Below are 22,010 nucleotides of genomic sequence, written 5' to 3'. Positions count from 1 at the left end.
ATCTCTGGCCTGAAGCACATACATACCGACTCATAATTCCTTTCTGAAACTCGGGCTCAGGTGCACTCCTGTTAGAAAAGAATATTATGTATACTGTATTACCTTATTACCTTATACTGCCAGCGAGCTCTGGGGCAGCTTTCCCAAAGTCAAACACGTGAATATTTTTGCAGCAAAAGATACGAACATTCCTACTAAATGGGATAAATAAAGACTATAAACAGCCTCACGAGATTTCATTTCAGGTTTTGCCACCAAGTGAATGACCAAAAATAAAAGAAAACAAAACGAATTTTGGTTTTTAGAGCCTTTTGGATTTTGGAATTAGAGATAAGAGATGGTGGAGCGATAGAGCCTAATATTTGATCATTTAGTCCATCCGTGGCCAATGAACTCCTTGTACATATTAGAGCCACACTGTCTGATACACTAGCCACTAGCCACATGTGGCTATTTAAATTTAAATGAGTTAAACTTAAGTAAAATGTAAAATTCAGTGCCTCAGTTGCACTCAGCACATTTCAAGCGTTCCATTGACACGTGTGGCTAGTGGCCACTGTATTGAACAATGAAGATATAGAATATTTCCATCCTCGTGGAAAGTTCTGTGGACAGCACTGCACCTGGCTTAGAGCACCATCTAATACCATGCCACCTCACACTTGTTCCGCTTTGTACACACTACCCTGCTATCGGTTCCTCAAAACACACCACGCTCGGTTCTACCTCAAGACCTTTGCACATGCTGCTCTTGCAGCTGGGAAAACATTCCCCTTGGTTCTTCCCATGGTTGGCTCCTGGTCATTCAGGGTTCGGGTCAGATGTCACCTCCTGAGAGAGGCCTTCCTTCTCCATCAACAACCCTCCAAAGGAGCGCTCTGTTCTAGTCGCTGTCTATCACTTTACCCAGTTTTACTTTCTTCATGGCTCTTTTCATCGTCTCACATTATCCTGTTTATGAACATGCTTGTTTTATTGTCTGTTTCCGCATTAGACTGCAACAACATGAGACCAGAAACCTTATTTGTCTTGTTCATGACTAAGTTCCCTGCACTTAGGATGCAGCTTAGCTCAGAGTAGACGCACAACAGCTACCTGTTGAATGGAAAGCTGGAAGGAAGGACAGAGGCACCAGATGTGGTCCCTGCCCCAGTAGGGAAGATAAGACATCAGAGAAAATACAGTGCCACACATTTTTATTGAAAACCCACTGTGAGTCTGCCACATAAGAAAGGTTTATGACAGTGTGTGCACTGGCTGTTCAAAGAAGAGAGAAATCACTTCTGGCTTGGGAATGGGGCGGAAATCAGGAAGGCTTCATGGAGGAGGTGGCATTTGAACTGGGCCTTCCCTAAAGGATAGGGGGGTACGTTTCAGGTATGGAAGATGTTGTGGGTGGCATATTCTAGGCAGAATAAACCACAAAGGTGTGGAGACAAGGAAGCATTTGGCAAGAACAGAAAATAGGAAGCCATTCTTTTCGGCTAGAATCTCCAAAGTAAACTTAAAATAGAGATGTGGGTACCTTCCTGAAATTTCTCACATGTGACCAACTGGGCCAAAGGGCCTGCAGGCACCTGTGTCCGTTGCCTCCAGGACTGATCCTTCCTCTTAACTGGCCATTCCAGAGGCCAGCCCCCGAGGCAGAGAGCCTATGGGGCAAAGGCCACCATTGCTGTCCTCCTGGGTCCCTTATTTTCACTCCCTGAAAAAGTACATGCCCTCCCAGACCATCAGAGAGAATATTCCAGCTCTCATGGAATTTTTGACTCTTATCTCACACCTCTCAACTCCTTCCAGTGAAGAAATGGAAGAGGAAAATCGAATACCCCAACCTCCACCCGTCACCCACCCGAGAATGTCCCCCCAGCCGGAGTCTGGGATCAAGCGACTGTAAGTGCTGCGCTCCCGGCGTCTGGGGCTGCTCGCTCGCGGCTGAGCTGGCGGCTCACACGGCCTCTCACTTCTCCTGGGCACCTGCTCCAGGGCTGGGCTTGTTACTAACCACCTCCCGCGGGGCTCAGCCTAAGCCCGGGGCACGCTGGGCCTGGCCCTTGACTGCAGAGTCACCTCTGTACTTTGAAGGCTGAGTTCCTCCTTGTGGGGGGGTCCCTGGGCAGAAAGGTTTGGGGAAGGCCTAGGGGGTGGGAAAGGGCTGGGGCCTGGGCTTGCTTGAGTGTGTCAGTCGGGGCATGTCTTTGAGGACAGCAAATACTGCATGGTGGGAAAGGTTCACGCATCTTAAGGCCTTGAAACCCCAGCTCCGAGGTGTCTGAATGGCCGCGGGTCCACCCCATATATGCTTTTCTGTGATGACTTCACCTGTCCATCTGTCTCTCCATTAAGTATTCATTGGTGCATATACAAGCAGCACTGGGCCCTGGTGGCTGTGGGGGACACACAAGAGAAAGAGCGGCCTAGTCCTAGCCCTCAACTAGACTTAAAGATACTTCGGAGTCCTTGCATCAAAAGACTCCTTTGAGATTTGAATGAGAGTTTGCAGACCCTTTCAGCGGCGGTGGGGGTGGGGGAGGTGTGAGGGTGGAGTCATACAGTCTTGCAAACAGTTTTAGGTTCGTTGACCCCTGTAGCCCTTCAGATAAAGGGTTAAAGCTCTGGTCTAGTTAGCTAATATCTAGTAAGAACCTACTATGTGCTAACATCTAGTAAGATCCTGCTATGTGCTAATATCTACTAAGAACCTATCTGCCGGGTACCGTTCCTGCAGATAATGGCACTGAGTCCTCACCATAGCCCTGTGAGGTGAGGGCACTGTCATCCCCATTTTACAGTTAAGGAAACTGAGGCACTAAAGTCAATCACCTGCCTAGGGTCATACAGCTAATAAGAGGCAGAGCCAGGGTTCGAACCCAGGCAGCCTGGCCCAGAGCCCACGTTTCAAACTCTGCAGGAGGGCCTTCTGCTCCCAGTTGTCTTGGGGCCTCATTTTGTCCCCTGAGAGGGTCTTCCTGACTCTCAGCCTTGCATCTTCTTAGAGAAGAGGCTTCGGTTCTTCCCCCCAAACCCTGGTAGAAGCTTTGTGAAGGCGAGTGGCATGGGTTGGAAAGCCAACTGGGGTGTGTGGGGAGAGGAACTGGGGTGTTACTCGGATGCCTCAGCCCTTTTTTTTTTTTTTTTTTTTTTGTGGTACGCGGGCCTCTAACTGTTGTGGCCTCTCCTGTTGCGGAGCACAGGCTCCGGACGCGCAGGCTCAGCGGCCATGGCTCACGGGCCCAGCCGCTCCGCGGCATGTGGGGTCTTCCCGGACCGGGGCACGAACCCGTGTCCCCTGCATCGGCAGATGGACTCTCAACCACTGCGCCACCAGGGAAGCCCCGCCTCAACCTTTAAATTCCACTTTTGTTTGGAAATTCTTGGCTACTTCTTGTCCTGTGAATTGACGTGATCCACGGTGTTGGGGGATAGGAAGGGAACGCAAAATGTGTGTAACTGCTGGACCCTCTGCTCTTAGAAGGGGGCGACTTGTTCAGATACCGGGCCCTGGGAAAGGCTAGCCGCCCTCTGGAGTGTGTGGATTAACACGTGGCTCCTTTCCAAGCCTCTCCTGCCAGCTTCACGTTGCTTGTTTGCTTGGCCCTCGGTCAAGCAGATCCGCTGGATTTGGGAGGGGCTGTGGTCCCCAGTTCTGGTTAGGGATAAATGTTTCCTGGGGGTGAAGCTTGGAATCAGATAGGCTTCCTCTGGGTCCCAACACCATGTTGGCCACGTATTAGTTTGTAATCTCCCACTGGCACTTGAAACGCAACTCAAAGTAATTTAAAGAAAGAAAAACTTGGCCAAGCAACGAGAGATTTTCAGGTCATCCTGGCTTCAGGCTCAGCTGGACCCAGGTCTTGTTCTCAGGGCTCTGCCTGGTTCCGTCTGCCTCAACCTGTTTTCCTTTTTGTGGGCTGTATTCTTGGGCGTGCTGTCCCCTCAGGGTGGCAGTATGGCCGCCATCAGCTCAGGCTTCTGCTTTCTTGTCTGAAACTCCAGTGGGAGGAGAGAATCTCCCACAGAAGTCACAGAATTGAGTCTCCTTGGCTCTGACTGGGTCACATGATCACCCCACATGGTGGGCAGTGCATCCATAGGTCTGGTCTGGGTCTCATTCTCACGCCTGAAACTTAGAGTAGCTTTAACTCTATCCAGTTCCCATGGACAGGGATTTGGGGAAGGACAGACCCCAAGCAAGATCAGTTTGCTGAGCAGACGGAAGTAACCGGCGTCCACTGTAGCCTCATCCTGGGGGAGAGGGAGCCCTTTGGTCTCAATTCTATGATGTACTCAGTATCCTTGGTTAGGGTTTCCCACCCAGTGCTTGCTAAGAAATGGGATTGACTTCGCTTAGACCCTGATCTGTCCACCAGCCCCACTTGCATGTAAGGATGAGCAGAAGTGACCTTAAATGCTTTGGGTTGAAACCTGGGGAAATTGAGAATAAGTTCATGAGCCCACACAGTTCCTCCCTTAGCTAAGGGAGGGGTGAGACCAAGAGACCAGCATCTGTCTTCTTCTTTCAGCAGTTCCTTCCCTTTAACAATCAGACATTTCTAGCATCTCTGCTCCAAGTGTGCTGCGTTTACAGCATCTCTGGCACTGTAATTCCAAGTCATATGTAATTCTAAGACTTCCTTCTGAAGCGAGGATGTTCTGACTTTCTAGTTTTCCACTCCAGCCCCCTTTCTCTGAAACAGGTACTTAAGAGTTGGTTTTTGCAAATCTCAAACTGGGTAAAATCCAGAGGAAAGTTGTCAGAATTAACCAACAATGTTTTTCCCACTAGTTCTTCTACCCACACACGAGTAGGCTGTGGTGTCTGGTCTTCTTTTCCAGATTGTTCCAGAAAGGACCCTGGGGCCCTGTTCTCAAACCCTTCTCCCCTTCAGTTTGGCCTCTGGTTGCTCAGCAAGACCTGGGGTTCTGAGCCCAGCAGGAGAAGCAGATGGAATCTGGGAGTCAGAGACAGAGAGGGAGAGAGAATTCAGAATCTCTCGTCCACGGGGTGCAGGTGGCCAGTCCCATGGCCGCCCCGGCCTTGTAAGGGATAAGTGGAAGATCCAGATGGCACAGAAGGCTTTTGACCAGCCCAGACAGGACACTGGTCACTTTGTCCACCTCGGCCACTGACCGGAAGCTGCATCAGTGTGGCCAGGAGCTCAGAGCCTGGGGCAGGGATGGATCTTCCCTGGGGACCGGGACAAGGGAATGACAGTTCTTAAGACGGTTCCATGCCTGTCTCCCTCTCCATCCTTCACTCTCGGGCACCCGTCTGGGTCTGTCTGGTCCCTTTGTCCTTGCTTTTATGGAGTATTAGTCACACAGCCTCTTTAGCGCAGCTCACAGCTGTGCTCCAGCTCAGCTTCTCGCCCTCGACCACCTTTCCCCACCCTCCAGTAAGTAAGCAGTAGCTACCATGGAGGTTCGAAAGGGCTTCACCGGCTTGGAGCACTTGAACTAGGGTATCTTCCACCCTGTCAGAGATTCAGAGCTGGGATTAGCCCCATTTCTCAGATGAGGAAACTGGGGCCCAGAGAAGCCCACTGACTTCACTGCGATCACCTTGCTGGATGGATCGAAGTCGGGATTGGAACCCATGCCTTTTGATTGCCTCCTGGCCAAGACAAGACAGTGCTTGCCCCAGCTGTCTCGTTCAGCCTCCCCACCCCCCTTTTCCTCACCCCATTTCCCGAGTCACCAGCTGTGGGCTGGCTGCCCAGTTCCCTTATCTCTCAAATGCACCACCAGCCAGAGCCACCAGAGTCTACATTTCTGGGCTGAACTGGTCAAGGGAACCAGAAACTCCTGCCGCCTGTCAAAACAGTGTGCCCAGAAAACCTTCCAAGAATAGCTTGTGACTGAGCAGCTGCTGGCCAGTCTGGGTTGGCACTGGCTGGGCAGGTCACGAGGGAGCGCCTGAGTGGCTCCAGCCTCATCCCCAGTGGACACCAGGCACCAGAGCCCCCTTTGTGTGGTGCCCGGCTCTCAATCCCGGGCTGACAGGTATACACACAGCTGCTCGCTGCTGAGCAGGGGCGGGGGGCTGACCTGAGAGGCAGGCAGCTGGCAGGGGGCGCAGAGGCACAGCCAGGGAAGCTGCGATCAGAACAACTGGCCTCACATACTGGAAAGGTTGGCCTCGAGCAGGCAGCCACCCAAGTATCCGACGGTAGCAACAGCAGGGCATTCTCTCCCTGTCCCCCTACCCACCACCCTGCTCACTGCAGCCCAGAAATAGCTTCTTTACAGCCGCCCATCACACTGCCTGAAATGCCACTGTTAGAACTTCATTTGGTTTGAGTCTTCCAGAAATAATTTGCCGCAGGGCGGGGTGGTGGCAGGGGCTCAGGGGAGTTTGAAACCAGCTACATCGTATCCAGGAGACAACTTTTGCCCAAAACAAGCCAGTCTTTTTTCATGGAAGTGGCTGTCCCTCTAGAGCAGGCGGCTCCTGCAGCAAGGCACCTGGAATAGAGAGGGAAGGGGGTCGTCCGTTCCATGATCCCAGCGAGACGCACAGAGAATAGCTCGGCCGGAACACCCCAGGTGTCCCAAGGCCCTGGTGCATCAGTTTGGCCCCTGATTGGGCCCCAAAGGAAGTCCAGCACTTTCCAGTGGGCAAACATCTGTCCAGGCAAAATACCCGCCCCACACATCTGGGGCCATCCCCCAAACAACGACTTTGTCTTTGGGGGCTCCGTGTTATGCTAGAGAGGGGTCCTGGTAGAGCTGGGTGCAGTACCTTGTGGCTTAGAGCCCCTGGAAAGCTAATGGTACCCGCTAGCCTGGCCCCTGGGGATTGGGCCCATTCATTTACCAAATGGAACCCCTTCTCGTTGTCTCTGAGAAGCCATCCAGGTAGTTTTGCCAAGGTGCCAACACCCAGCTAGTCTGTGAAGTTGCGTCGAAGGTGATCCAGACGCAGAGAATTCTCAAACCTCATTTGAGATGATTATATCTTTTCTCAGCCAAGCTCTTTAAAAAAAAAAGAGAAATCAGAGCTGTTCAAAATCAGTTCTGGAGGCTTGGTTGGAGTTTCTTCTTCATTTTCCTTGCCAGACTAGGAACCGACGAGCACTCACTGTCGGCTCTGACTTACCAGGCGGGTGACGATGCAGGCTGTCTCCTGCCCGGCCCATCCTGGCTGCCTCACCTTCTCTCCTGGGTCTCCCCTGGCTGCCTTCAGGGCACATAGCCTGCAGCTCATGGCAGCTGGGGGAGACGTGCTGGAAGACACCCAAGAGTAATCCCACGGCAGGTTTTGACACTTCCTTCCCCACACCCAGGCCTGCGTTTTCAGCCCTTGAGGCCACCCTTCCCTATGTGGTTATCACACGCTGTATCCATTTGCTAGGGCTGTTGTACCAAAAACTGAGTTGGCTTAAACAACAGAGATAGGGACTTCCCTGGCGGTCCAGTGGTTAGGACGCCACGCTTTCACTGCCGAGGGCCCGGGTTCAATCCCTGGTCAGGGAACTAAGATCCCACAAGCCAAGTGGCATGGCCAAAAAAATACAAAAAACAATAGAGATGTATAGTCTCACAGTTCCTAGAAGCTACAAGTCCAAGATCAAGGTGTTGGCAGGGTCAATTCCTTCTGAGGGCCATGAGGGAGAATCTGCTCCACGCCTCTCTCCGAGCTTCTAGTGGTTTGCTGACAATCTTTGGCCTTTGTTCACTTGTAGAAGCATCAAACTCTGCCTCCATCTTCACATGGCCTTCTTCCTGTGTGCGTGTCCATGTCCAAATTTCCCCCTTTTATAAGGACACCAGTTGTATTGGATTAGGGCCGCCCTACTCCGGTATGACCTCACCAAAACTAGTTACATCTACAAGGATTCTCTTTCTAAATAAGGTGACATTCAATAAATAAATAAATAAGGTGACATTCTGAGCTCCTGGGAGTTAGAACTTTTCAAACTATGAATGGGGGGCGCTGGGGGCCCTAATTCCACATCAACCATAAGCAAACCCTTCGGCTGACCTGTCTGTGGAGTGTGTTTCTTTTTCATGCCGCCTCTGTTTTTATCTTCTCTGTGTCTATCTGTACTTTTCTAACCAGGATGTTTACAGCCATAATGCCCATGGTAGCAGCCGGACTGATAATAGATGACCCCACACTGCAGCCTGTCCGACGACTTGTGTCCCTCGTAGGCACTGCATTTTTCTGGTTTCCTTTTGAGCTGTGCCTTTGGAATGTCTGCTGCAGCTACTGCTGGGGCTGGCCTGTCTCCTCTGGCCCCTTTAGCTGCATGGCCGTCACCTGCGTGTTCCCATTTGAAGTGGGCGTGGAGTGCGATTTCAAACGTGCGGCTCATGACGCTGCATATGCACGAGTGAAGCCTCGGAACTCTCGGCTCTGTCACCAATAATTCTTTCTGTCTTTTCTGTTTCCATTCTAAAACCACCTTGTCCATGATCCAGTAAAGAAGGTCCTTTAAGTGACGGGTCAGTAATCAATGCCCACCATGACCCATCCCCGTGCTCCCCCAAGTGACACTAACGCTGTGTTTTTGGTCTTCACACCCTGGCTTTCTAAACCGCTTTGTTTTGCCAAGCCATAGTCAGCAAGCCATTTGATCTTGTTAAAACAGGAAAAGCAGAGGAGGAGACTTTTGTCTTGATTCTTTCTGTGTCCCCTTGGACAGGAAGTGGCAAGTGGCTTTCCTGCTTGAATCATGTAGACATGATATGTAACAGCGATGAGCGCTGCTGTCTTTCTGGCCAGCTAATTGCTTTGATTACCCTATGGAAAGAGCTCACGAATAACCCAGAATGAGAAGAATGCCTTCATTTGCCAGTACACGTATTGGTTGCAGAAAAAAAGAGACTTTAGCTGGTAGGGAGAATTTCTCTAGACAAACTTGGCTTGCCCCAGCTTTGCAATGAAAGACCACTTTATTTCTGCTAGGAAGTTATTGTAGGATCCAGTAACCACAGAATAGGAAAATCATTTTCACTCAGATGTGATTAAAACTGAACTCCATAGGCCACAGCACTAAAAAACAAAAACAAACCAAAAAACGAATAGGTAAATGGACAGAGGGAACTAAAAATAGTTGATCTGAAGCTTTGACTTCTTCAGGGGTTCCTTCCTATTCCTGCCCCTGGAAAACGTAACAGAGCTACTATATTTCTTACCAAGTTCAGAAACCAAAATTCAGGAGTAGGGGAACTTGGTAAAAATAGAATCTTTAATTAGAGGCGGAGAGTACAGAAGGACCGCTGGCAGCTTAGAGAGGGCTTTGGGGAAACACTCAAAATAGGCCAACTCAGGTCTACCGGCCAGGGTCCTAGTCTCCGTTTAGGTGGAGTTTAAGCTGACTTTGTTTTAAATGGGCCACATGATCAGCTTTTGGCCTGAGATTTCTACGTTCATCTTTTAGGCGTCAATCAGATGGTTCACTCAGATTGATCAATGACCAATAGTCACAGCTGTTTTGAAAAGACCTCTTGGTCTACTTTAGCTGTTGCTATGTAGATAGTTACTGTGATAACTTCTAAAGGCTTTCACCTTTAAACTAAATCAGTTTTAATCACCATTAAATCAGTTCTTGTCACTTGTCCAAATTAATATTTCCCAAATTTCATTCACATACTATATTCATAATGTTCATCTAATCAGAGAACCGTGTATGCTATTCCTTAATACATATTTTAATTGCCTCATTTTTCTTAAATGCCTACTTTCCCCTCATCCTAAGCTGTAGTAATATCCATGAAATTTGGGCTTTGATGTGCTACTTACCTAGTTTCCCAATCCACATGAAATAATTACTTGAATTTAAAATATTCATCTCTTTACATCCGAATCGTCTTACGTACCATATGGCTTTCAAGTATTTCTTTCTGTGCATCATTAAGGTAAAGAAACCCATAATGTATGTTTCCAGTAGCTTTTTATTTCCACTGGTCATGAGAAGAAATCCTCAGTAGTGCTTAAGGCGGGAGATACATCACCTATGTGCACACCCTGCTCACACTGTGTCACCTCCAAGGTACTGTGACAATGACACGCAGAATGCCCTGCTGCTTTCTGACCCGCACCCCGAACTTTTTCTTTCACACCTCGAGTTGATTTGCTCCCTCACGTTTGCTGCTGGCATTGCAAAAACTGTGACGTGCATGGCCAAGGGCAGCCTCTTATTTCTTTCCTTCCTTTCTCAAAGGTTTAGCTTCTTCTCCCGAGATAAGAAGCGTCTGGTCAACACGCAGAGAAACGTGCGCATCCACGAGTCCTTTGGCCAGTGGGCCAACTGCCACCGCGACGACGGTTACACGGAACAAGGACAGGAGGCCCTGCAGCACCTGTGACCGTGACCCGCCTCTGTCCTTGGACCTGAACCACCAGCGCCTGCAACAGAACCTGGCCGCCTTGGGTGTCACACCCTCAAACCTGATCCCTCCAACAAACTGTCTGCTTCGAGGGAGCACGTCAAAAAACTGATGCCAAACTCTAAAGAAACGTTTATTTATACCAGGGCTATCACCGTTTCTAATAGATGACTCTGATCCCTTAGGATATATATTTAATAAGACCACGAGCGGAAGCTGACTTTTGCATTAACTTCAGTAACGCAAGCTTCGCCAGATACGTCACATGCCGCTATAACTGCTGTTTGACTTGCTTTGTATGAAATTATTTGTGTAGAGGTTTTATGATCACATTTGTCATACTTAAATGGGAGGCAGGGAAGTGGTAGGTTTTCATTAGTTACGTTCATGACATTGTCATGGTGGTAGCATAATATATAGGACGCATCGACTAGACAGGCAGGGCTTCCAAAGTCACAGGATGAGCTGGCCCAGCTTAGGCACAAAGCAAACAGGAAATAGGGAGGACAGTCCTCCTGCCCAGAAACTGGAGACAAGTTTGCAAGAGCCTGTGGTTCTCTATTGCACCTTGTTACTGATAATGCCTAGAGCATGTAGCAATGTTCAAGGCCAGTGCCTTGGAATCTGCTGTGAGTTATGCAGTACTAACCAAACAAAGTTGCTGAGGATGAGACATTGCAACATTTCTTGTGTGGATTCTTTTTTTCTTGGCATCTTGTTTCAGCATTCACCGTGTCAAATACTTAGTCCCCCGCGAAAAAGACAAATGTCCCAAAGCGGATTGAGTGTGACGTGCGGAACCCTAGGGGATGCCAGATGGCGGGTAGGGTAGACTTGCCAAAGCAATGGCGGTGGGTGAAAAGATGGCTTGGGGACCAAACGTCTGGCTGACTCATGAGGCTGCAGTGGAGACGGAGAGCCACATGCCCTGTCTGCAACTGGCAAGTTGGGGGGTTACCCAAATAATGTTTTCTCTCCACTCACGGAGCACCCAGAGTGCAAGACTGGGTGCTCACGGATTGAGAGAGGTACCATTTCCCAACAGGGCACTCAAGTACATCTGACTGGGCTGCTTTCTACACATTTTACTATGGTTTGCTAAGAAACCATCAAGTTGGTTTATAGGATCTACATGAACTCCGTTTCCAGATCGCTGAGAAAAATGACCAGACACGATAACGTTGGTTTAGAGCAGTGGTTCTCCAACCTGACTGCCCATTAGAACTATTAGAGTTTATTCTCAGAGAGTATAAAAGCATGTGTGCTGAGGAATCCCCCTCCCCACATCACCTTTGGTTGTCTTCCCCCTGGGGTGACCAGTGTTGGTAGTTTCCTGGGTGTCTTTCCTGAAGTAATTTATAAATATACATGCAATCAGGTAAAAAAATACAGATATATTTCTGTTCTCTTTCTACATAAATGGCAGCGTGTTATACACATGCTATCCCATACCTTTCTTTCCTTAGAATACCCTGGACATGACTTCACACCAGTATAAAAGACAGCGGGTCTCAACCCGGGGTGATTTTGGCCCCCAGGGACATTTGGCACTCACTGGGGACATTTTTGGTTGTCGCAACTGGGTGGGTGCTACTGTCATCCAGTAGGCCCCAGGGACGCTGCTAAATATCCTACAGTGCATAGGACGGCGCCCGACACCAAAGAATTTTCCAGCCCCAAATGTCAACAGTGCCAAGACTGAGGAACCCTGGTCGACCATCGAGTGTAATTTGTTCATGTTTGTCCAGGCCTCACTGGTGGACAGGTAGCTTCCCATCTTTCTAAAACAGCGCTGCACACTCACACACGTGCATCAGTCTGCAGAATAAACTAGCAGCAGAATTGCCGGGTCGGAGGGTATCCGCCTTTGCCATGTTGACAACTACAGTCCCTGACCAGGGCGGGGGGGGGGGGGGGGGGCTCTACTATTTTTTTTTTTTTTTTAGTTACCAGGGCCATTGTAAGACTAAGCCCAAATGTCCAGGGGTGGGGACTGAATGTGCCTATTTTTTCCATCCATCGGTATTCTGGTACTCAGGGTTGATAGCCGCCAGCTTAGACTCTGTAAACACTGCTGCCCCTGTGTGTGTTTCTTCTGAAGCCGTCTCACGACTCAGCTTCCCTGATGTGGAGCAGCTTGTTTACCTAATGTACCTACCAACTCTAGCCCGTAACACACGTTGTAAATGAAACATGGGTGAAATCGTAAAGGTGTTCCTGCAAGGCGGTCTTCTGAGATTTGGGAGAAGAGTGAAATTCTGCACTGGAAATTTACAAAGGAAAGAGCATATTCTCCTAAAACAGTTCTAACAGCTGATAGCACTTTTAAGATATCGTAGGTCCCCTATGTAACGATGAGATTCATACTCCTGATGCAAAAACCTAGTAATGAATGTGTGAGTCTTGCTACTAAATCAGACATTTACTTTACATGAGACATCCTGAATTTTAAGAACCTGAACTTTCAAAGACACAGCCATGGATAAAAGAAAAAGGTTGAATGTCACTTTCTTGAAAAATCACATGAACAGTATGGTACTTATTCAAAGCTCTCAGAAGTTCAGGTCAGTATATCCAGTTTCAAACAAACCAGAGGCTGGATGATCAAGAGAGAAAAGGCAAATCAGTCCATCGGAACCAGCTACTAACCTTTCATTGATTTCATTTTCATTTCACTCTCACTTCTTTTGAACTTTCTCTTTTCCAAGGGCTGGAGGATTACCACAGACCACAGCCCCAAAGCCCTGCAACTCTGGGTTTTCATTTTAAATGCCAGCCACCCCGCCAAAAAGAGAAAAGGAAAAAAGGTAGTCAGCATTTGGCTCGAGAATGGAGTTATATTTGTTCAAGAGAAGCTGGTTGCTGACCCAGATCACTGCTAAGACTGGCTTTTGGTACTAAGTCTGGACATTCTCCTTGGATTCATTTTTCTAACCCATTTTTATTTCACTGCAGCAAACCCTGCACTATGGACATAAAGGTGGAAAACACACAACTTAGATTCTGACCAGATTTGGGTTCCCAGGAGTCACAGATCAATGCAAATGGTTTTCAGTCATCACCTCTTTCTGCCAAGCCCTCAAAATGGCCATTTCCAATAGATGGGAGAAAAAGCAAATTCCGTACTGCCAAATTAAATGAGTCGTGGCTCCTTACATAGGTCTTTCTGTACAGATGCTGGTGACTGCAAAATTGTTTCTCAAGCTTATCAAATAATGGGTCCTTACAACTATAAGATGAAGGGAGTTCCCTGGTGGTCTAATGGTTAGGACTCTGCACTTTCACTACTGAGGGTGCAGGTTCAATCCCTGGTCAGGGAAGTAAGATCCCACAAACCGCCCATGAGCCCCAAAAAACAAAAACAAAAACTATAAGATGAAGAAGAGAAAATTCAAAGTATCAGCGTGTTCATCTTGAACCTGCATTCCAGAGTCGAAAGAAAACGTACCCAACCCCATTATCATTAGTAAGTTTCTTCTGTTTTGTTTTTATTTTCATCAGTAAGTTCTATTCAACCACTGGACTTGGATTCTGTATACAAGCAGTGCAGTTCTCCCTGCGCTTTTACTGGTCGGGTACCTTCGTTTGGGTTTGGCAGGGGATGGAGTCTACTTACTTCTGTCCCTCTTCTCCTTCCCCTTGACCCTGTCATCTCTGAAGTCCCTCTCTCTGTCCCAGTCACCTTCTGGCCACACCCTAGTTGATTCTTTTTCCTGCCACCTCTTCTCCCGGCCCCTGTCGTGGTCCCGATCCCTCGTCCTGGAGTCCCAGTGTCTTTCTCGGGATCGAGATCGCTCCCTTCTCTCCCTCTTTCCCTCTCGAAACTGGTCGCTTTTAACGACTGGCAGATTAATGGGTTTTCGGAAAGGCCGATCCCGCCCCCCAAATCTCAGCTGCCCAGATTCCTTTTTACCCCCCAGGCCTCCTCCAAGTCGCCGAGGAATCCACCCTTTGAGAGTCCTTTCCAGTTCATAGTCCACAAATATCTCGTGTTGGTCAATAACCAGGCCGTCGGCGTCCCGGTAAGCTTTGAGCAGAGAACGCTCCTCCTTGTATTCGATGAAGGCGTAGCCCTTCGAAAAGCCCGTGACCAAGTCCCTCACCAGCCGAAGCCGCCGGATGTCCCCATAGCGGGAAAATACTTCCTTTAACTTCTCCTCTTTGGTCTGCAGGTTTAGTCTCGCCACAAACAGGGTGAGGAGGGGGTCTCCTGTGACGCCTTTGTTGGGGGCATATCGTGCCAGCATCGCCCTCCAGACAGCTCGATCATGTGGGTCCTCGTCGGTGCCATCAATGCTGCCAGCTTTAAGCGGGTCATACTCCCTGGCGATGGGCATCCAATCGTTCATGTTCTAAGGAGAAGCACGGCAAGCGTTTATGCAGCATCTACTGTGAGCTACACATTCAATCCTTCCAACAACCCCATGAAGTAGATACTGCTTTTCGCCCCTTCTTCCAACAGGGAAGGAAGAGGGTTTTTCAGACGCTGTGGCCTCCCAGCTAGAAGGCAGGGGAGACAGTATCAGAGCCAGGCAGTGGGGCTCCAGAATGCTCGCACGCACTCCTCCACCAACCCTCCCCGGAAGGAGCAGAGGGCAACGTGCCTGAGTTTGCTGCATACGTGTATCATCCAGCTTAGCCACGGTAGGGCACACACGAACTGTTATAACGTGGCAACACGGATCAAAATCCAGAATCAAAACCCAGGCTCACCTTTCAGAGACTTTAAAATGGTCAGAAGGAAACCAGCCTGGGAACTTCTGTGGAAAAGGGCATCTTAAAAAACTCTTTATGGGAGTTCCCTGGCGGTCCAGGGGTTAGGACTCGGCACTTTCACTGCCGGGCCCCGGGTTCAATCCCTGGTTGGGGAACTAGGATCCCGCAAGCCACACGGCTCGGCCAAATATATATACATATATAATGATAATAATAACATTAATAAAAATTAAAAACCCTTTACTACCAAGAGTTTCAAACACATACCAGTGTAGACAATGGCATAACCTTCCATGAATTTCTCACCCGGCTCCAACCATGACCAACACCTGGCCTGTCTTATTTCATCTATGCTCCCCACATTCCCGCTCCCAGATTTTTTTTTTTAATTTTTAAATATTTGTTTATTTATTTATTTAGGCTGCACTGGATCTTTAGTTACGGCATGCAGGATCTTCGTTTCATTATGCAGGATCCTTAGTTGCAGCATGCGGGACTTCTTAGTTGCTGCATGTGGGATCTAGTTCCCCGACCAGGGATTGAACCCAGGCCCCCTGCATTGGGAGTGCGGTGTCTTACCCGCTGGACCACCAGGGGAGTCCCTCCCAGATTATTCTGATAAGGACTTTTTAAAAAAACAAAACTGCATGGGAAAATGGTGCTCTGAATGCAGCCTTTTGCATCTGTCAGTAAACAGGGAGCAAAGCCAAAATGACAGTGACCCAGCCGCAGGCTCTTTAGTTCAAAAGGAAGATGGGGGACTTCCCTGGTGGCACAGTGGTTAGGAATCCACCTGCCAATGCAGGGGACACAGGTTCGATCCCTGGTCCAGGAAGATCCCACATACTACGGGGCGGCCAAGCCCGCATGCCATAACACTGAGCCCACGCACTCTAGGGCCTGCGTGCTGCAACTACTGAGCCCGCGTGCTGCAACTACTGAAGCCTGCGTGCCTAGAGCCCGTGCTCCACAACAAGAGACGCCACTGCAATGAGAGGCCCACACACTGCAACGAAGAGTGGCCCCCACTCGCTGCAACTAGAGAAAGCATGTGTGCAGCAATGAAGGCCCAATGCAGCCAAAAAATATATATAAATAAATAAAAAGAAACTTTATATAAAAAAAAAAGGAAGATGGGATTTCTTCCCACTTCCCTAGCTCATAATCCATTTATGCTTTGGAGCTTGAGAACTGATTGCAATGGTAATTTTAGTTCAGCAAGCACACTGCAACTGTCATTCATTCCGATAGAAGATCTATGTTTGTTTGAAAGAGGGTGGGTAAGTTTAAGTCTGACACATGATAATTGATTCATGTGAATTTGCTGGAATAATTCGGTGCTTGCCAACATTTCAGACCCTGCTGGTAATCATGTGACTACCTCTGTAAAGCTTTAGAGCCAAGGCTGAAATATGTTCCTTAAAAACCAGGGCTCTGTCAAATATACCTGGTGATCTTCATTCCTAACAGCATCTTTCCATGATATTTATTAAAATGGTATCTATAGTTTTCCCCCCCTCTCTCAAATTTTCCTCAAGGATCTTTTTTGGTTTTGCTCTTCAGTTTATGGGTTATGTAGGGGGAGTGATCACAGTGGAATTTCTTTTCCCAGTAAAAAAAGTAAAACACCTACAGAATAAAACCCGAAGTCAATGAACTCAAGAATTCTGACTCTCACTTAGCCTCTCCTCATATTCCATTGCAGAACCTATTCTCCCCAGGACTGCTCCTCATTCCTTGAACGTGCCCTAATCCCCTAGCTCTGTGTCTTTCCTGGTGCAATTTCCTCTGCTGGGAATATTCCCTTCCTTTCCACCTCCCACATCTCCACTTGTGGAAATTCTACTGGTCCTTCAAGTCCAGCTTCCAGCCTCTTCCCCATGAAGCAAATCCGTTGGTCCCACAGCTCATGGTACCTCTTCTGTCATACTGATCACGTTTTGCCCAACACACAATAAACACTCTTCACAATAAACACTCTTCAACCCAGTGTCTCCAGATCCTAGGACACTTCCTGATAAATGCTGGGGAACTGAACCAACTCCAAACAAAATTCACTGAACTTATTTTGGTCCAAATCAGACAAAAAGGACCACTTCATTGAAAACTGAAAGGCAGGGACTTCCCTGGTGGCACAGTGGTTAAGAATCCGCCTGCCAATGCAGGGGACACGGGTTTGATCCCTGGTCCAGGAAGATCCCACATGCTGCAGAGCAACTAAGCCCGTGCGCCACAACTACGGAGCCTGAGCTCTAGAGCCCACGAGCCACAACTACTGAAGCCCATGTGCCTAGAGCCCGTGCTCCGCAACAAGAGAAGCCACCGCAATGAGAAGCCCGTGCACCGCAGCAATGAAGAGCAGCCCCCGCTCGCCCAACTAGAGAAAGCCCGCACGCAGCAACGAAGACCCAACGCAGCCAAAAAATTAATTAATTATTTTAAAAAAGAAAGAAAGAAAATTGAGAGGCAGGACATTACACCATCTGCCACCAAATTGTAAAAGGAGGACATATATGCGTCTCATCATTAACAAGCAACTTTGGAGAAGACACCTCTCTGGTATCCTTATCAGTAAAAGGATGATAAACAACTAGAACAAGGGAAGGAGCAGGAGAAGAGTGAGATGCTTTTGGTCTGGTCTGGGCTCTGCCTCTAACTCACTTTGTGTCTTTTGTCTATTATGGCTGTAATTTCTCCACATGGGGTAAAAAAAGAGAGAGAGATCACTGTGTTGTTTGGATCTCTGCTCTGGTATTCTCTAAATGGACCTAAAATTCTTAAGATTCTAATCGTACTATCGCAAGGTTCCAGGAAAAACAAACAAACAAAAAAGAGACCATCATATAGTTAACCTGTATTGAACACTTAGGAGGTGCCAGGCACTGTGCTAAGCACTTAACTCCCCTCACCTCTCAACAACACCGGGACACACCCACTTCTATTATTGCCATTTCAGATGCCAAAGGTGAGATGCAAAAAGATTGTCTCTTGTCCCAAATCACAGAAGTAGCCCAGAGGGGGAGTTAGAACCAAGGGCTTTTATTGACTCCAGAGCTTGAGCTCTTAACTCTTTCCTTAGATAGCTGTCATAAAATATAAAGCTTGAGATGGGGATAGGACAAAGCAGGCCACGTCTGGGTATCTGAGGCTGACAGCCCCCTCGCAGGCAAGTGGGAAAGGAACCCGTCCCCATTCCACAGGAAAAGGTCACAAAGAACCACCAAATAAAGCTGACATTGCTGTACACAGTCAGAGCTCCTGTTCAAAGCTTTAAGAGTTCCTCAAATTAAACTCTGGAAAAAAATTACAAAGGGATAGAAGATGAGTTTCCGGTTTTCTCCCTCACCTGCATGCTCCTATCAATACTCAATACCAAGAGAAGAGCGGGCTTCACAGCTTCTCGTTAATCTTTCTAGGTGTATTTCCTCCGTTGCAACATTGCATTGAGATTTTCTACCACCATCTCTCTGGATGTTTAGATTCTCGTCATTACTTCATAAACGGAGATGGGATGTGAGGGATGAATCGTCGGGGGTGGAGGTGAGTGGGGAAATGAACTATTAAAGACAGAAGTGTGGAAAGTGAAAAAGCACTGGATTGGGAGTCAGAACACCCAGGTGTGAGACCTAGTGTTAGCTTCCGCAAAATTTAAATCACCTGTTAAATGCTGCTAAGTGCCTCTTCACCGTGTTTTTTTGTGAAGGTGAGAGAAGGTAGTGTCTTTGAAAGCTCTTTCTAATTATAAATTATTATACAAATAAAAGCTATTCTTGGGCTTCCCTGGTGGCGCAGTGGCTGGGAGTCCGCCTGCCGATGCAGGGGATGCGGGTTTGTGCCCCCGTCCGGGAAGCTCCCACATGCCGCAGAGCGGCTGGGCTCGTGAGCCATGGCCGCTGAGCCTGCGCGTCCGGAGCCTGTGCTCCGCAACGGGAGAGGCCACAGCAGTGAGAGGCCCGCGTACCGCAAAAAAAAAAAAAAAAAAAAAAAAAGCTATTCTTAAGCAAACAAACAAAGCACTCGTCCCCAGGCTGAGCCTGCAGAACGGAACAACCGGCGCTTCCCACCAGGTGTGAAGCAAACTGAAGGCAGGCGCCCAGAGCCGTCCCAGCACGCGCAGTGAGGCCGTGGACGCTAACGCGGAAGTCTCCGTGAAAAAGTCTATACTTCCGATCCGCCCCCCCGCCCCGCAGCGCCTCCGTCTCGGCCGCCGGCCCTCAGGGCTGCCTTCCCCAGCCCGTCACCATCTGAGGGGGCACAGGACGGAAGGGGCCATCCTACCAACCCAGCTGTCGCCCCCGCTCCCGGCAACCCCAAAAGGTCCCCCTTCGCCCGCCTTCAACATGGCGGCCCACGCACGCGCCGACATACCGTCCAGGCCGAATTCCCTCGTCCTTCTCGCCAGGGTGGGCCCTACTCCCACCAAACCGCTCCCGCTCACCTCAGCAAGGATCGGGCTTCCTTTCCCACGGGGCCAGGTGCCGAGCTCGAAGCGACGGAAGATTCTTCCTCCTTGACTGACAGGACCTTTACATCGGAAGTAGCAGATTCGTCACGGGCCCTGTTTCCGTTTTTGCTTTTATTTTAACAAATTTAATCACATGCCTTGAGCATCGACTGCATATCGTCTCCGAAGAGAATGAACTTTCTGTTTCTGTAAAATTTTTCACGAAGACAGAAACTGCTAAATTGAACAAAAGTTGAAAGATGATCGAATGTGCAGCTAGTTGTCTGGGAGCCGCTGGATTTCTCTCCGTAGCAAGGAGGTGTTTCAGCGCGATGCGAGTTTTGGTTCTTAGGCTCGCTTTGAGAATTTGATTAATATTGTGGGGTTTTTTTACTCAGAAAATGCGTATGCCGGTTCACAAGGAAACTTTGTACGTATGTTTTGCCAGAGTTTTTCTAACCCGTAAATTTAACACGTTCGCTTTCCACACAAGCAAAACAGTTCTTCACAGTTTGGAGAGTTTACTTAAGAATCGCGTGGAAGCTGGTTTAAATGCCGTTTCCTGGGCCCCGCAGGGAATCAGTGAATTCAGAACCGCTGAATGAACCTCAAAATGACTCTTTGAGGACCCCTGCCTTTAGAGTCACGGTTAAGAAGCCCAGATTTAAAACCTAAGCGTGGGAGGGAGAGGGGAGAACCGTGTGGTCAGTAAATCTGTGTAGAACGGGTAGATGTATGCATTCAGATTATGCTGTGTTTCTTTTTTGTTAGGTCAAAATATTCGGGTAGATTACGACTTGTGGTACAACTTGAAATGTCTTGAGACAGTTGTGCTTTTCATGATGAGTCTCGTGATTTCTTCAGCCACTCATTTTCTGATTAATTCTTACAAGTGGGTCATTTCTGCGAACAGCTGATCTCATTTTGATTCCAGTCCTATTCTTAGAAGGTAAGCCAATGACCAGCTACTAAGGATGTATTACTGCTACCTAGTTTTTATCAAATCTTTATTATGAAGCATAGGTTCTGAATATCTATAGCTTTCTTTAAAGTACGTTCTCTTGAAATATATTAATAAAATGTACTGAGTAAAAAAGTGAGCAATATCTATAGTTTAAAATTTCATATTTAGGACTTCCCTGGTGGCGCAGTGGTTAAGAATCCACCTGCCAATGCAGGGGACACTGGTTCGATCCCTGGTCCAGGAAGATCCCACATGCCGCAGAGCAACTAAGCCTGTGCACCACAACTACGGAGCCTGCGCTCTAGAGCCCGCGAGTCACAATTACTGAGCCCGTGAGCCACAACTACTGAAGCCTGGGCGCCTAGAGCCCGTGCTCCGCAACAAGAGACGCCACTGTTTGAAGCCCACGCACCGCAACTAAGAGCAGCCCCCCCTCACGGCAACTAGAGAAAGCCCGCGCTCAACAACGAAGACCCAGTGCAGCCAAAAATAAATAAACATATTTAAAAATTAATTAATTAAATTTAAAAAAGAAATATTGTGGTCCCAGTATCTCTGCTCTGCTGGCTTACCAACGGAAGGCTTCTGGGAAAAGTGCATCCACAGCATGAATGCTGCTGCAGTCTGAAGGTGCTGCAGACATCTTTTAATATGCTTGGTGGCCTCTTGAAGGGTCATCTGACAGGCATCTCCACGGCTGCCACATCTATATAATTAAAGTTTAATTATATACAAAATTACTTATATAACAAAATACTTTATAAACCAAGCAGAAGATCTGAAGGGCAACGTGAGCAACCCTACTAGAGACTTCTATAGAAGTTTCATATTAATACAATCTTTTTTTCCTTTTTCCGGTTTTATTGACATACAGCACTATATAAGTTTAAGGTGACTTACATACATCATGATATGATTACCACAGTAAGTTTAGTGAGCATCTGTCATCTCGAAAGGATACAAAATAAAAGAAATAGAAAAAAATTTTTTTCCCATACAGCAGTGTTAAAAAGATATTTATCATATCATACATTACATCCCTAGTACTAATTTATAACTGGAAATAAGTACCTTTTGACTGCTTCCGTCCAATTCCCCCACCCCCAGGCCTCACCTCTGGGAACCACAAATCTGATCTCTTTTTCTATGTGTGTGTTTGTTTGTTTGTTTTGAAGTATAACTGACCTACAACACTATGTTAGCTCCTGGTGCACAATATTATGATTTGATATTTCTGTACATTTCAAACTGATCACCACCACACTAATACCATCTTAAAACAAACATTTAAAAAACAAACAAACAAACATTTAGCATCACCTGCCAGACACTGGGCTAAGCTCACTTCACTCTCTCAACAACTCATTGCAGAGTGTATTGTTACCTTCCTGGGTGGAACAGAGCTGGCCTGGAGAGTATGGTGGAGGACATTAGTCCCTTGGCTGTAGTCTCCTTTAATAATGCTTCCCTCACCCACCTACACCACCTCCCCACACACACACCCCACCCTCCCACTCATCACCCTGAATAAACATTTCACCTAAGTTTTAA

General features: G+C 48.0%; 2 protein-coding genes across 7 annotated transcripts in view; one reads left to right on the top strand and one right to left on the bottom strand.

Annotated features, from left to right (window-relative positions):
• The window catches only part of RILPL1 (Rab interacting lysosomal protein like 1), a 44,358-nt gene extending 33,340 nt beyond the window's left edge, over nt 1-11,018 (top strand). Inside the window, exons 6-7 of one of the 2 annotated variants that reach the window (XM_027125018.1) lie at nt 1,801-1,893; nt 10,170-11,018. In XM_027125018.1, coding sequence (XP_026980819.1) covers nt 1,801-1,893; nt 10,170-10,314 — 238 coding nt within the window. In that variant the 3' untranslated portion in view covers nt 10,315-11,018. The other variant, XM_027125019.1, reaches the window with a different exon arrangement.
• Nucleotides 11,019-11,515: 497 nt separating this feature from the next.
• On the bottom strand, nt 11,516-21,893 carry SNRNP35 (small nuclear ribonucleoprotein U11/U12 subunit 35). 5 transcript variants are annotated; one of them, XM_027125029.1, is made up of 4 exons: nt 21,780-21,893; nt 21,032-21,165; nt 19,420-19,575; nt 11,516-14,687 (listed from the first exon to the last, which is right to left on the bottom strand). In XM_027125029.1, exon 4 carries the CDS (start codon nt 14,682-14,684, stop codon nt 13,944-13,946), a length of 741 nt encoding a protein of 246 aa, XP_026980830.1. In that variant the 5' UTR covers nt 14,685-14,687; nt 19,420-19,575; nt 21,032-21,165; nt 21,780-21,893; the 3' UTR covers nt 11,516-13,943. The 5 variants fall into 5 exon arrangements, with proteins under 5 accessions (XP_026980830.1, XP_026980828.1, XP_026980827.1 ...); XM_027125027.1 differs by having other exon boundaries at nt 11,516-14,835; nt 19,490-19,575; XM_027125026.1 differs by having other exon boundaries at nt 19,490-19,575.
• Between the last annotated feature and the right edge of the window lie 117 nt (nt 21,894-22,010).

Source organism: Aethalodelphis obliquidens, unplaced genomic scaffold (genome assembly GCF_003676395.1).
Source record: "Aethalodelphis obliquidens isolate GAN/ISIS:26980383/991018 unplaced genomic scaffold, ASM367639v1 scaffold28, whole genome shotgun sequence".
Lineage (NCBI taxonomy): Eukaryota > Metazoa > Chordata > Mammalia > Artiodactyla > Delphinidae > Aethalodelphis > Aethalodelphis obliquidens.
Note: the sequence above shows the minus strand (reverse complement) of the source record. Positions and strands in the feature narration are given on the sequence as shown.

What these genes read in the sequence shown, in the direction of transcription:
- SNRNP35 (XM_027125026.1), bottom strand. Translation starts at nt 21,137, where the DNA reads ATGACCCTTCAAGAGGCCACCAAGCATATTAAAAGATGTCTGCAGCAC. An exon ending in TTCCCAGAAGCCTTCCGTTG is followed by an intron (nt 19,576 to 21,031) that starts GTAAGCCAGCAG and finishes TCCGATGTAAAG; the next exon opens with GTCCTGTCAGTCAAGGAGGA. An exon ending in GAAGCCCGATCCTTGCTGAG is followed by an intron (nt 14,688 to 19,489) that starts GTGAGCGGGAGC and finishes GCTTCTCCTTAG; the next exon opens with AACATGAACGATTGGATGCC.